Source organism: Pan troglodytes, chromosome 3 (genome assembly GCF_028858775.2).
Source record: "Pan troglodytes isolate AG18354 chromosome 3, NHGRI_mPanTro3-v2.0_pri, whole genome shotgun sequence".
Classification (NCBI taxonomy): Eukaryota; Metazoa; Chordata; class Mammalia; order Primates; family Hominidae; genus Pan; species Pan troglodytes.
The window spans coordinates 154,409,299-154,425,290 of NC_072401.2; the positions used below are offsets into that span (position 1 = coordinate 154,409,299).

At 41.5% G+C, this 15,992-nt stretch overlaps 1 protein-coding gene across 1 annotated transcript in view; it reads right to left on the reverse strand.

Moving 5' to 3' along the window:
- The window catches only part of TMEM154 (transmembrane protein 154), a 53,538-nt gene that overhangs the window by 5,356 nt on the left and 32,190 nt on the right, over positions 1 to 15,992 (reverse strand). Inside the window, exons 4-6 of the mRNA XM_024356332.3 lie at positions 12,927 to 12,954; positions 11,599 to 11,684; positions 9,452 to 9,509 (exon numbers count right to left, since the gene is read on the reverse strand). Coding sequence (XP_024212100.2) covers positions 9,452 to 9,509; positions 11,599 to 11,684; positions 12,927 to 12,954 — 172 coding nt within the window. The remainder of the gene's footprint in view (positions 1 to 9,451; positions 9,510 to 11,598; positions 11,685 to 12,926; positions 12,955 to 15,992) is intronic.

The window sequence follows — 15,992 nt, forward strand, 5'->3', positions numbered from 1 at the left end:
AGGTAGGCTCTTGCCATATCACCCAGGCTGGAGTGCAGTGGCAAGATCTTAGCTCACTGCAGCCTCGACCTCCTGGGCTCAAGCAATCCTACCACCTCATCTCCCCTTCCCCCAGTAGCTGGGACTACAGTTGTGTGCCACAACACCTAGCTAACTTTTGTGGAGACAGGGTCATGCCATGTTGTCTAGGCTGGTCTCAAACTCCTGGGCTCAAGCAATCCACCCACCTCAGCCTCTCAAAGTGCTGGGATTACAGGTGTGAGCCACCATGGCCAGCCAGCCTATTGTGTTTTTTGAAGTACAAGAACATTGAGTTTTTAATGTAGTTAAATCTATCCCCCCCCGCTTTTTTTTTTTTTTTTTTTGAGACAGAGTCTCGCTCTGTCGCCCAGGCTGGAGTGCAGTGGTGCTATCTCGGCTTGCTGCAAGCTCCACCTCCCAGGTTCACACCATTCTCCTGCCTCAGCCTCCCAAGTAGCTGGGACTGCAGGTGCCTGCCACCACGCCTGGCTAATTTTTTTGTACTTTTTTAGTAGAGGTGGGGTTTCACCATGTTAGCCAGGATGGTCTCGATCTCCTGACCTCGTGATCTGCCCACCTCGGCCTCCCAAAGTGCTGGGATTACAGGCGTGCACCACGGTGCCCGGCCAAATCTATCCTTTTCAAATATGATTTCTGACTTGTGTGTCATGCTTTCAAACTCGTTCCCTCCTTAAAGCTATATAATATTTTTCTATATTTTTTCTGGCTTTTTTTCTTTCTTTTTAACACTCAAACTCACCTGGAGTATATTTTAGTATAAAGCATGAGGTTGAGCTCTAAATTTCCCCCCAAATGTTAGTCAGTTGTCCCAAGACTATTTATTAAATAATGCACTTGCTATGAAATGTTAATTCTAATTTGATTCCAAGTGTACACTGTTTTAACTGTTGATCAAGCGTGACACGCTCCCTGTGAACTCCCCACCCTTATTCCATCTTGCAATTTCACTTTTTCCTTCTTTTAGAATTATCCTGGCTATTTGCAACCAGTTATTCTTCCAGACGAAATGTGCATAGGGATTTTTAAGATGACTGGGTTGAATTTAAGATGACCATTTTTACATGGTTGAGTCTTTCATCAGGAACACAGTATACCTCTCCATTCGTTCAAGTCCTTTATGTCCCACAATAAGAATCTGAACATTTTATATTATCACCTGCATTTTTTCAGTTAAGTTTATCCCTGGGTAGTTTACGTTTGTGCCATTTTTGTGATATTACCAATGTTGGTGTGTGCTAACAAGTGGCTTTTTTAGCATAGTAGGTAAGAGCCCTGGGTCAGTTGTCCTGAGTCTGAATCAGGGTTCACTTTCTTGCTATGTGACATTAGGCAAATTAACCTTTCTTAGCCGGAGTTTCTTATCTCATCTCACCTGCAAAACATACATAACTATACCATGAGCTTTATTGTTTTGTAAACAATAAATGAGAAAATGCAGGTGAAATACCATACTCCAGGCCTGACACACAGACACATGAATGAATGTTAGTAATCCTTATTTTGCAGGTTTTACATAAGTAGCCAGTGTTTGTTGGTAAAACACTAGCATGAATATTGTTTCAAATATCCAAAGGCTTTCAGCAACCATCTTCCAAAACAAACTTTAAATTTCTAAGGAGAAGCATTTTGAAGGCTCACTGTGTGACACTGTCCATCAACAAGAACTTGTTTAACTTAAAGCACCAAAGAGGAAAAGAAGCTCAAGCTATGGTGCCCACTGCCACAGCTCTGTGGACCGTGAGCAACTGACAAAGCACTGCTACTAGTTGCCTCGCCTGTGGGACATCAGGCCACTCCCAGAGTGTAGCAGCTCTTACTGGTGCTGGGATGGACATCAGGCATGTTGGTAAAGCAGTAAGCTGGGACCTGCCCGCCACTTGTGCCTGGAGGCATTCTCTCCCAAATGCTCCTTCCTTTATTTAGTTAGATATGTTTCCTGCTGTCTTTTTGGCTATTTATTTTCTCTGTGGAATCATCAAATAAACCTAGACATTTTTAATTCTGAAAAGTCCTAGAGTTCTCTGTTAAAAAGATCTTAGCAAACTGTCACAGAATTGCAACAAATCAAATAAGTGATCCCTTTTCAAACCTTTAGTTTGAAAGCAGTTTTGGTAACTTAACTATGGTGGTAACATTAGCCAGCATTTTTTCTAGGAATGTTAGATATTTTAAGAATGTGGGCCAAGTGTGGTGGCTAATGCCTGTAATCCTAGCAACTTGGGAGGCCAGGGCACTTGAGCCTCAAGGACCACTTGAGCCCATGAGTTCGAGACCAGCCTGGGGAACATAGTGAGACACTGTCTCTACAAAAAATTCAAAAATTAGCTGGGCATGGTGGCTCGTGTCAGTAGTCCCAGCTATCAAAAGTAATGGCAAAAACTGCAATTACTTTTGCACCAACCTTATACCTTATGTTTGGGTGGCTGAGGTGGGAGGGTTGCCTGAGACTGGGAAGGTTGAGGCTGTAGTGAGCTAAGATCACACCACTGCACTCTAGTCGTCTGGGCAAGAGAGTGAGACCCTATCTCAAAAAAAAAAAAAAAAGAAAGAAAGTGGAACACCTTTCCCAAAAGCCTGTATAGTAACAGGCTGACAAATAAAACCAAATTTAATTGATTAGAAAGCATCATTGTATTGTTTTCTTTAAGAAGGCATGTAATGGGCATGCTACCAGTTAAATAAGGACTGATGCAACTGTAATACCTTGTTTCATAATTACCCCTTTGTTGCAGTCAGGATTAGATAAGTCATCTTTGTTCTCCTGACCAGTCTATCTTGTAACAATCCCTCTTTATGACCACAGCTCATGTACTCTGTCTCCAAAGATGGCAATAAACCTATGTTAAAACTTTCTTGTGTTATGATGCTCTCTAATTCATTTTTGTGGGGAGTGCAGAGTTCAGTTTAGCATAAAGTCACATAACAATTAGATCAGGCTCCCTTTCTCTTCAATAGAATGTCCTTTCTCCTTCCTGCAAGAGGCCTGGTCTCAGGTGGAATGATTGAGGTAATGCATCTGGCTAACATCAGAGGCAAGCCTAGTCATGCGCATAGATCATGCCCGTGTTGTGGATACAATCTGGGCCACTATTCAAGCAATGCTGTGGTTTTTAAAAGTAAGTACATCTTCTCTCATCCAACACATACATGCACACACACACGTGCGCACGTGCATCTGTGTTTTAATAGTATTATTTGAGGTTATCATCCTGCAGGATTATAAACTGTTACTTTGTATCCCTCATAATATCAAGCTCAGATTTGAGAGAATCCGACACTTAATACTTGAATTACAGATGATCCCCGACTTACAGTGGTTAAGTTACAATTTTTTTGACTTTACAATGGAGCAAAATTGATATGTATTCACTCCACTCCTTGACTTATGATGGGGCTATCTCTAGATAAACATTATAATTTGAAAATATCGTGCATTTTTGACTTCAAATTTTTTTACTTACAATGTGTCTCTCTGGACCTAACTCCACTGTAAGTCAAGAAGGATCTATATACTTTTAAATGACTTTGAGGGACTAAAGAAGAAAAGAGGAAAGAAGCCTCTGCACAAAGAAAAAAATTAGAAGTGGTCACAAAGATTTAATTGAGCAGACAGGCCAAAAAAAGCTCACATAAAACTGCTGTTTTCTTGCAATTAATGGTTAAGTGTTGTCAATGACTGTGCTGAGTGACAGACACACCATTCACTGAGTACTTTCCTGTATTAGCCTCATGGTGGCTGGCTTTCTTGCTGCTGAGTGTTCTTCTTTTTCTAATCTATAATTTGTCTTTTAATTTATGAAATATCTCTTATTTTAACAAAATAATAAAAGAGAATGAAAATACATTTTTAAAAGAAACTTTTCTCTAGATTGAGCTTTATCAGCTACGAACCTGCCATGTGAACTTGAACAAGCCACTTAACCTCTCTGAGTTCTAAGTTTACTCAAATTATTTTATTTTTAACTGGTTGTTTTGACATGATGTAGACAGTGTCAGGCACATATTAAGTGCTCAATAAATGTCTTTTGAAAACCTACATCAAAAATTATACTTTCTCAAAAAATGACAAAGAGAAGGGATGAAACAGGAAGAAATCCACAAAATTCTCTATTAAACTAACCTAAATTTTTCCTGAAAAATAGTGAAGCGACTCCTTTTTATAATGACATTGAGCTCAGAAACGTAAACTATAGAATAAACAGTAGAATTATTATAAGAACAGATATACTGTCACTCTCTCTTAGTTAATTTCTTAGGCACTAGCATATAGAAAATGTGATGTAAATGTCTTACTATTGCTGTAATTATTACTGTATTTTCAAAATTATAAACCCACTTGAGCAGAACCACATCTAATTCTTTCCCTAATCTTTCCCTATGTTGCTGCTTAATGTAAAATCATCCCTGTGGTCAAGAGATATAAGAGGAAAGAAGACAGGCATTTGGCTAATATTTGCGATTCCTTGTCTGTGGTTATTCATCTGAGATTGCAGAGACAGAAACACCAAGCTTTCAGGAAACTGTCTAACTACAAATGCCTCCAGAAGAAGGAAGAGGCTGGCTAGATTGGAAGAGTCATGATAAAAGGGACTTTTTCTTGTTTGCACCACTATCTAGTGGCATTTGGGAGGGTGTTGTGAGGGTGGGGTTAGGCAGTAAGGGAGTGTGTTTTCTACACAGAAGTTAAAACAACCAACCAAAAGGATCTGTTTTCTGTTGTTACCATGTGTTGGCAATGCTTAACCAGATCAGGGATGAAATTCTCTTCAACTTGAGGGCAGACCCCTCCTAGCACCCTCCTCCCACTGACACTATGCCCCTGTGCAGCGCCAGGCACATAGCAGGTATGAATCACGGAAAAGATGCTAAGATGGAAAATAAGAATATGAAACACTCCCCTCCCCCATGATTCCTTTGTTGCTTTTCCTATTGATTTCTTTCAAACATGAAAACCATAGTGTCCACTTCTCATAGTATTTTGTACATCTCTGGTCCTTATTAAAATCCTGTGCTGTCTTTCGGATTCCATAGCTCAGGAAGAATATCCATTCAATGAGGACAGAGGAAAGTAATGAACAAGACTGGCCAATGAGACAAGGATAAAGTTCTGAAAGGCCTGAGATTATAGACCCTAACAAGACAAGGTTGAAGAGTTGAAGTCTTTGCACACAATGTGGTATATTCAGTGTAGGATGGTTATCAGATTGACTCCCTTTTCCCAGAAGCATGGTGGTCGTAGGTTCTATGGACTTAATAGATAACAGAGGTTCTATGTCAGGGATGTCTTTCTAGCATCAAGGAAAGTGGCACCCTGTAAATGAATTCCAGAAGTCTTTGTTTATCAGGAGAAAGGAGAAGTGTGCTTTCCACTAAATTCAATTTTTAATGACTGTTACATACTTTCTGAAGCATTAAATTCACCTGTATACTACTTCGACGACAGAGGAAGAATCATGCACAAGGTAAAAGCCAATGGAAAACTTTGGGTGACAATGGTGTGTCAATGTAGGTTGATTGATTGTGATAAATGTAGAACTCTGATGGGGGACGTTGATAATGGGGGAGGCTGTGCATGTGTGAGGGCAGAGGGTATATGGGAACTCTGTATTTTCTGCTCAATTTTGCTGTAAACCTAAAACTGCCCTAAAAATAATCTTTTAAAATCCCAGTGTGGGAGGGGGAAGAACAATTGCCACTGCATAAGAATAATTAGTTTCACTTGCGTGGTGCTTTAAAACTTAGCTACTGCCGGGTGCGGTGTCTCACGCCTGTAATCCCAGCGCTTTGGGAGGCTGAGGTGGATGGATCACCTGAGGTCAGGAGTTCAAGGCCAGCCTGACCAATGTGGTGAAACCCCGTCTCTATTAAAAATACAAAATTAGCCAGGCGCGGTGGCAGGCACCTGTAATCCCAGCTACTTGGGAGGCTGAGGCAGGAGAACTGCTTGAACCCGGGAGGCAGAGGCTGCAGTGAGCCAAGATTGCACCATTGCACTCCAGCATGGGCAACAAGAGTGAAACTCCATCTCGAAAAAAAAAATTAAGATAAAAATAAAACCTAGCTAGGTGGTTTCATTCTCTTATATCATCCTGTGAAACTAGAAGGACAGATGTTCTTATTTCCATTTTTCAAGATGAAGAAATTAAAACTCAGAGAGCTAAAGTGACTTGTTTTAGTCTAAAGAACAAACAAGCATTCAAATTAGGTCTTAAAATGAGTCTTCTAAGTCCAATGACCCACTAATGCACTTTCCATCTGTATCTATAACAATTCACAAGCTTTTAGAGAAAAAAGAAATCTTATTTTTGTCCCAGGGTAGATACTCAAAGTAAACATTTTATGGATTATCAATGTCATTAAAACATTAGGATAGGAAAAAGAAATATAAATAAAATTATGACAGAAAAGAAAGATTATCCAAATTATAAGGTGTTAATATCCTTTTAAAAACTTCAGACTGGGCGAGGCACAGTGGCTCACTCCTGTCATCCCAACACTTTGGGAGGCCAAGGCAGCAGAAGGATTGCTTGAGCCCAAAAGTTTGAAAGCAGCCTGAGCAACATAAGGAGACCCTGTCACCACAATAAAGTAAAATAAAATTAGCCAGGCATGGTGGACAAACCTGTGGTCCCAACTACTCTGGAGGCTAAGTTGGGAGAATCATTTAGGCCCAGGAGGTTGAGGCTACAGTGAGCTGTGACCACACCACTGCACTCCAGCCTAGACAACAGAATGAGACTCTGTCTCTACACAAAACAACAAAACACCAAAAAACTCCAGAGTGATAAGTGGACTATTCTGAAATCACCAACATTAATGGGCCTATGCCAGTAATTAAGGAGAACTGAAAGTCTCACAGTAGATCAAACAAATTCCTGATTTCCCAGGATTGGTAGGTCCAGAAAGAAACCACTAGGGAACACAGGGACAAAAATAATGCTTCGCCCACCAATATTGATGTGTCTGGGTCTTAGGATACAGGCTTAGGATAAAGGAAGTGAATTTTTTTTTTAATCCAGTGAGCTGGGTCTTAGTATAAAGGCAGTGAGTTTCTGTACATCAGTCTTAACTTCCTAATAATTATACTAGCAATAACCAGTGCTTATTGAGAACTTACTTTGTTCTGGGCTTTGTTCTAAATCCAATGTACTTTTCTTAGATTTTTTAGTGAATAAAAAATTAACTTTGCAATATCATAATAACCTTTGAAGTAATCAGAAAGTGCCTAGTGGTACAAAGATCTGGGACTTGCCATTCTTGGTTCTCGAATGCTGGTGCTGGCATTACGAGAGGGCATAAAGTGAGGCCTGACAGCCATCCTGTGAATGCCACACAGCTCTGGACCCACAGTGGAATGTAGACATTCCCTTTTAAAACAATAATTTAACTATGTGAAGGCTCTAGCTCATTTTCTCATTATTTCAAAAATCTGACTTTTTTTTTTTGAAACAGAGTTTCACTCTTGTTGCCTAGGCTGGAGTGCAATGGTGTGATCAGCGCTCACTGCAATCTCCGCCTTCCCAGTTGAAGGGATTCTCGTGCTTCAGCCTCCCAAGTAGCTGGGATTACAGGTGCCCGCCACAATGCCTGGCTAATTTTTGTATTTTTAGTAGAGACGGAGTTTTACCATGTGGGCCAGGCTGGTCTCGAACTCCTGGCCTCAGGTGATCTGCCTGCCTCAGCCTCCCGAAGTGTTGGAATTACAGGCATGAGCCACATTGCCTGGCCAAAAATCTGATTTTTAAGAAGATTTCACTGCCATACAATTCTGTAATGTTAAGCTTCTTCCATGTTGCCAACAATTTCAAAGAGCAAAAGGCAGGAATGTAAAAACCACTGAGGGTAGTTTTTAGCATCATTGAGGGTGCTCATCAGTGATAGAGTGATAAGATACTTAAGATGTTTATGGAGTTTTAGTAGTGATCTGAGCCCTATACCAGACATATACAGTTACATATTTCCAGGTAAGATCAAAACATGGGGAAAATATTCCTTTGTAATATTCCCCCTGGCATTGTTGTTTTCTTCCACCTGCTTGTTAATCAATCTCTCTCTCTCTCTCTCTCTCCCCCTCTCTCTCTCCCTCTCTCTCTCCCCCTTTCTTTTAGAGACAGGGTCTTGCTCTTGCTTGTTGCCCAGGCTGGAATGCAGTGGTACAATCATAGCTCACTACAATCCTGAAATCCTGGGCTCAAGCAATCCTCTCACCTCAGCCTCTCAAGTAACTAGGACTACAGGCAAGCGCCACCAAGCATGACCTGGAATCTCTTTTAAATAGGATAGAATCCTTCCTGAACTGGCAATAATCTTAACATGAAAATGCCTAGGGTGGTGATATTGACCTAAATCTACAATAGGTATAGAATTTGGCATCAGAGCTGAGGTTTGTCTGAGTAAGACTGTGGTGGTGTGATGTGAGGAGAGATTTGGGATGGTGAATTCTTAAGTAAGGTTTAGGGGGGAGACGCAGAAAAAGGGTCCGAAGATAAACACCTGACTGCCCCAACCATTGCCTAATAATCAGTATTCCCTCGCGATGCTCAGGCTTCAGGGATTGCCTGGTGACAAGTGACTGACTGGCACCAGACTTCTGGTGAACATGGAGGGAGAGGATTTATCCTGCCTGAAGGTTTATTCCATTTATTCCAACAGAAGTGTGATATCTCAGGCACAGGCTCAAGTTTTCTTCTCTTCGGGTGTCCATGAGTGTTTGCTGCCAACAACTCAGTACCTCCAAGGTCACAGCAGAGCTCTGCAGAGCCAGTCCCCAACCTTCTGAACCATCAATCCTTTTTCCTTAGAACACTTCCCATGTCCTGACAAAACAGTTCTCTAATCAAAACACCCCAAACGTGGTCATTTCTATCCTCACAAAAGATAATATAATTTAAATGAGATTGTGGAATGCTAAACTATACACCCAAACCCCAAAGCACTAAAATTTTTCTATCAACCAGAGCCACCTAGTGGTAAAATGGAACATTTTTAAAAAATTCCCATTTATTTTCTCACTCTAGTTTACAGTTACCCACTTTAAGACTGTCGCCTCCATCTGTTTTCCTTACCAAACATCTATTTATCCAAGGTAAACAAACCTACAGTTTGTCATAATTGGAAAGCTTTATGACTAAAACAGAAGCTGAAGCAACAGTGTCTCTTTAGAAGGGCAAGAAAATGTCAATACTCATTTATTTCTAAAGATAAAGAGTCCTAGGATATTTACCTTGTGGCCTTCTATTTTCTGTAACACACTTCCTCTTCTCCACACTATGCACATATCCACCCACGTAAATGATCTCATACAATTTATAGGCACGGAGAAGGCAAGCAAGAAGTGTTCCACCCTGGTTCCCAATCCCCACCGCCCCCCCGCCATATACATATAATCTGTGGTAGAAATGAGAAGTACCTTGGGTTGTGATTTGATTCCTTCTCTTCCTTCAAGGTAGGTAAACATTCAAAGTCGGCTAGGACAGAATAAAAGCAAACTCATTGTTAGTTACTGAAATTGTATTTTCTATCCACAAACCTGATACAGTTAAATACCGTAGTTCTCTGATCTGTGTGGTTACTTGCACAAAAATGGCCTCACCAAGGAGTGATAGTGGTGAAAAGATTAATGATGTCAAGGCTCTTGAAATGGAAAAAGCACTAATAACACAGATACAAAACTTCAACGTGCCTCTGACACTGGAAAGGACACAATTCATCACTACTTGGTTATTCTGTCCCTGCAGCACCCCAGTGCTCCAAAAGCTAGAATCTGCATGTCTCAGGATAGACAGTGGAATAAGATGGCTTCGCCTGAGGTTCCAATGTGTCTGCAGAATGATCTCCATCAGATTGCACGGTAGGAAAGAATTGGGTAAAGTGGGAAAACAGTTGATCTTCCTATGGTCATGAGTTCTTTTCTATTATACCACTCGTTATTTTTAAGGGCAAAAAAATTCTTTGATTCTATCACCTATGTGTCAAAATAACTCAGCTTTAGTTGTCAAATAGAAATGCCTTTTCCAGTTTTCTGGTTTTAGTGAGTATGACAGAATCATGATTTTATATTTCACAAAATCTCTGGCACAAAATATAATACAACAACATAGCAAGAAGAGATTGCCTTTCTGTGGTGAATTTTTTTCTTCTACCTTTTCTTTTTTTTTTTTTTTTTGCATTTTCCAAATTCTACTATGTATGCATATTACTTTTAGCAACTGAAAAACAACAAAATGAGACTCCTGAAGGACTATCTCAATGACCTGCCCCATCCTCAAATAGAATGGCTTTACAGAGTCCTTCTTTCCTCAATATGAAAAACTGTTAGAAATTGTACAAGTTAGCTGAGTGGCTCTTTTTTGAAATCACACCTTGATAAGCCTCTGGTAGCAATAATTCTTTTTTTTTTTTTTTTTTTGTTGAGATGGAGTCTCGCTCTGTCACCCAGGCTGGAGTGCAGTGGCACAATCTCGGCTCACTGCCACCTCTGCCTCCTGGGTTCAAGCTATTCTCCTGCCTCAGCCTCCCTAGTAGCTGGGAGTACAGACATGTGCCACACCCAGCTAATTTTGTATTTTCAGTAGAGATGGGGTTTCACCATGTTGGCCAGGCTGGTTTCGAACTCCTGACCTCAGGTTATCCACCCGCCTCGGCCTCCAAAAGTGCTGGGATTATAGGCGTGAGCCACCGTGCCTGGCCTGGTAGTAATAATTCTTATAACCAGTCTCTGAATTTTCTAACTCTACTGTAGAGTGTTGAATTTGACAGACCCTAGGGTATTTTTTTTAAGATAAATGGTAAAAAATACAAATGACATGATAATGCTGGGTTTTATTAATTTAATCTAAGTAGTAAAAATAATTAATTTTTAAAGGGAATTTAAAAAAGAAAAAGCAGCTGTCATCATTTTAAAGTCCCATTATTGATTTACTAAAAAGTAAGGAACATATACTTCCATTACTGCCAGATATCAATTGGAAATTTTTATATAGGGTATGTATATCACCATCTACATGAGCAATGTCCAATAGAGCATTCTAAAGTGATAGAAATATTCTACATTACACTGTCCACTTAGTAGCCATTGGCTACTAAACACTCAATATTTTTTAATTTTAATTTTAATTAATTTAAATTTAAATAGCCACATTTGGTGATTATCTATTACGTTGAACAGCACAGATCTATGGATACTACATTTGATAAAGTTTTATATCCATAGTCAGTTTAAAATTGTAGATCTTTAAATTCTGTAATGTATAAGGTAATGCCAGATGCTAACTTTTTCCAGATCATTTGGCCTCAGAGATTTCCTTTCTTGAATAAAATACCATTTTCTGCTTCAAAAAGACCATTTCAACAACTTGTACAGAAATAAAAACAAGTGGCAACAATTAAGCTGAATATTTAAGTATTGTCAGACCAGGTTTATTATCTGCATGTACCAGATCTAATGTGGGATTGGGCTCTGTCTCACTCCAGGATTTATTGAGATATTTATAAAGCTGTTGCAGCCTTCTGTTACTAGAGAGGAAAGAAAAAAACCAACTTTAGGTTACCACATACCATTTCTATTCATGCTGTTCATCCATTTATCAAGCTCTTCCATTTCAATTTCCATAACAGAGGGTGTATCTTCCTCAAAAATAGGGCTAGAAATAGAGAGCAAAAGACTTGTTAGAAAGAAATGTGAAAGATGCCTAATTTCATTTGGAAAGAGACTAGAATGCTGATCCTGAGGAAGATGAACTTGATTCAGTGCCTTATGCTCTAGGGAAGCCTGGGGGCTTGCCCTATTCCAAACTACCAAACTTTAATAGGAAGAAAGGCTACCACACAAACAAACATACATTTATCACAGGTCCAAAAGTGGGGTGCCCACAGGCCCAACAAGTGGACAAAAAAGGGAACCCAGGAGACTGACTGCTCCCCTGAAGGTGCAAAGTCAAGTCTGCAAGGCTCCCAGGGTGAGGCCCTTCCGGGGAGTTGCCACATTAAGCATTTTAGCCTTGCTTAATTTCACTTCCTGTTCCTTGGGGTTTTTTTGATCAGTGCCCCAGGTCAAGAGGCCACTGTCAACAGGCTACAGTTATCACCTGTCCCTTCAATTCCCAGGCCTTTCTCTCTTGGAGAAATGGAGCAGTTGCTTTCAGAAATTCACCGCCCTCACTTGCAGAAGCTCAAAGTGCACAGTCAGGGGACAGAGCCCGTGGTTAGTGGAGATGGGGTTGGGGAAGGATGGACCACCAGCTCTGAAAGCAGCATAGGCGGTACACTGCGTAGAGGAAGCGACAAAGTTTCTAAACCAGGAGGCTGCTTGGAAGATGGGGAGGATATGGCATCACCCCAGAACATGCTTCTGAGTGGAGGCTTGTTTTTCTCTCTCCCACCCCTCCTTGCCTCCCTCCTCTCCCTTCCTCCTGCTCCTCCCACTCTTCCCTTCTCCTCCTCTCTCTCTCCCATCCCTGGGGGTTCTTGCTGTGTGAACTTCTGCTTCGACCAGGGCTCCCTGCTAAATACCAGCTCAAGTATCTTTCCTGGTGATAAAATTTCTAATCAGAGTAAATGAACCAATGTCCTTGAAATACAGCTAGGGATAGAATATTTAACTGCTATGCACTTGAAATTGGTAGCAGTCAGGATTCTTTACTGAATGTAGGACAACGAAATAAAGCAGTTGCCAAGCTGTCTTTGCCCAGATCACACTCACACGCTGGATAGGGTTTGGGGATGCCAGCACATCCTCCCTTAGGCTGCCAAGGATCTCCAGCCCCGCCTGGGAAGCAGGAGGGTCCCGCAAGATGTCAGAACAAAAACACCTGGAAAGGCAGCTGTCCACCTTAACAGTTGCTGTTCACACCCCAGGTGGATCAGAAGCAGCAGGGAAAACTTACACTTTCACGTTTTCACTTCCCAGATCATCTAAAAGGAAATGAACATAAAGATCATGTTAGCTTTGTTCTTCTATAACAACTTTTAATTTCAACAACAGCTGAAGTCTCCTTTACAAAGAGAGCAAAATGACATTAAGTAACATTTTTAAAGGAGCGATCATTAACTTAGAGTCAAACAAGTGCGGATTGCCATATTAAAACGAGGTCCTAATCCGTGTGAAATCTGCTTTCTTTTAGATGTGGATGGTCTGCTGAGAACGCTCACTTCAGATCAGATGTTCATCCGTCTTTATTTTTTACATCCACAAGAAGAGGAAAACATTGGTAAGGAAAGGCAAGGGAGGGTGAAACAAGAGGGCTTGCTCCTTGGCCTCCTTCAGTAAAATGTCCCAGATCTAAAGGTTGCTGCTTCATCTCCTGTGATACACCATGCTGAGCACTGTGGCACTGTGCCTCACTCCTGGCGGAGGATGTGGGATCTTCCATCAAGGGCTCCCCTTGGAATTTTCCTTTTACCCCTGCTCTTGGCATGGCTGGATCCCTCACAACTTCAGGGTCCCAGCTTAAATACTCTTTCCTCAGGGAGGCCTTCCCCACCTACTCTATTTAAAGAAGGGCCCATCTTTCCTGTTGCCCCCCAGCTCAGCACCTTGCTTGCATCTTTCATAATATTGGCCACAATTTCTCATTGGTCAACCTGTCTGTTTGATTTTTTTTTTCCTGTCTGTCTCTCTCACTAGACAAAGTACAAAGGGGCAGGGATCGTGTCTGTCTTATTTATCATGGTATCCCCTCAGCTCTGAGCCAGCTACCACAGTACCTGGTAAATGCCTAGTCAATATCAGTGGAATAAATGATTAGGTGTTAACCTCAATTGTCCAGCACTGGGGTTCAATTCATGTCCAATATTTCAGACTTAGCATAGTGAAACTTCCAACAAGCCTGTTTTTAGTTCCTGTTGGTTGAAGTGAGAGTCAGGTAACTGTTTACAAAATGGCTCTAATGCACATCAGACTCCAAATGAACAAGTGGTGAGAATTGGAGCCTGATGTCCCAGCTGAAGCCCTGTTTCATTTGGCAGGAGAACCAACACATCCAGAGAAATGAGGCAATGATGTGGAGTGGATAGCATAGGCCTGCTGCACCATTTATCATGTGAAACCTATTGAAAAGCAACCCACTTTGTAGGGGCCCACCAAATAGTCAGAGGTTTCTGATCCTTGGCAATTAAAGGCCTCCTATTGTCTGTCCTGGAGAAATGGAGGTCCTCAGTGAAGGAGCACAACCAGCAGACACCTGGAACTGAGTTCCTGGCAGCAGTGAGCTGCTGTAATTTCCTGTGGGTTGGCAAGCTTGAATGACATTGCTAATCCAGGAAAGCTGGGCACAGATGTAAGTTTCATGCCATCACCGCTTGCCTTCCAGGAGCTGCAGGCTATGTCCTCCTGCCCTCCAGTAGGCATCTAAAGCTTCCTGCAGATGCCTGACTCCTCAGAAACTTAGATGGGGGAAAGGAGAATACACACACACACACACACACCACAAACCCACACTTTCTATCTAAAATATACAGGCTATTTCCTTAAGGAATTTTACTATAAATAAAGCTCCTACACAATTGAACATCCCTGCAGGTGACCCGTAAAGCTCCTCCCCTTTTGTCACTCCCTCCTCCTCCCTCTCCCTTTTCCCCTGCTGAATAACCCCTGACTATTTTCCCAGACAGCAAGTGGCTGCATGGCCCCACCGTTGTGGGCATGGATATATCTTTATAATCCGGGTTCCCCACAGGCTTCAGGGTGAGCAAAAGCTAGCCTGCAAGCAGATGAAGGAAAACTTTTAAAAGCCATTACAAAAGTGCTCCAGATGCACCAAATGTGAAGCTCCTGTAATCAGTTTTAAAACAGAGCAAAAAGCTTTCTACGGCCTCATCTTCCCTGCTCCATGGCTATTACCTCTGCTCCAGCCACCATGGCAACAGAAAAACATCTGGGAGGGCACACAAAGAGCAGAGCATTAAACCAGGAGGAAGACCAATTACTTGTCCTCAGCAATCAGGCCCTGCCCGCTCCACTCCACCTGGCCTATATATATTTATGAATAGCCACCTATTCCCTTTGCAACCAGGAGGCAAATGCAGCTCTTACAAAGCTCCATCTCAAACCCCTACTCCATTTTCCCTCCAACAATCCTTCAATTTCATCTCCTCCAACCCACTTTGTCCTCCTCCTTCAGTTCCTACTTTACCCCCACTTAGCCTGACAGTACCCTCGTCTCAGATCCTCTCCTCTGTGCATTCGATAGTGGGGTTGTCTGGTGGAGGCTAGGGGAGGGCAGGAGCTACAGGAGCCTCTGGCTTCCTTTTCTTGTTTCCACGCTGAGCAGTGAGCAAGAGAAAGAGTCTCTTTCCAGAAGATTTACTGAGTAAGCCAGGCATCACGTAGCCACAGCCTGTTTAAAGGGGTAGTTTATCGCCAGCTGTTTTCCCTGCAGCTCTTTCAGAGAGACCTCACACATCAAGACACTGCAAATTTCATACCAGGAGGTCTAGGAAGAATGATAGCAGAACATCACGTTACTACATCATGTTTCCCTTTCCCTGAACATGAAATGGACAAGCCCAAAGGAAAAAGTAATTTCCAATCAGATGAAGTGTTCTAAAAGTTTTGGCCAAGTCCTCTCCCATTGTCAAATTTAAAGACTTATTTCCTAGTATAGTATAACAGACCAGGCTCTACCCATGTGGGGTAAGAAACAGTATGTCTGCTTCTAACTTTCCCAGGGGACATAGTGTGCAGGTATCCATGCTCTCCTATAAAGCATTTCTGTGGGAGCTTTCCAAGCAAAACGCTGGTATGACCTTCCATGATAGTTGTATTTTACCTGAAAAAAATCAAATTTTGCTAATGTAAATATTCTGCTTTTATTAACTTTTAGCATTCAGTTTTTCTGAAAAGTTGTCCATCTGTTAAGCAGTTAGTGATCACGTCTGTGTTAAAGCATTGGCTGATAAGAGAAAAAAATTCAAATAAAACTCTCTATCAAAAACTTTTGTGATAAGCCAAT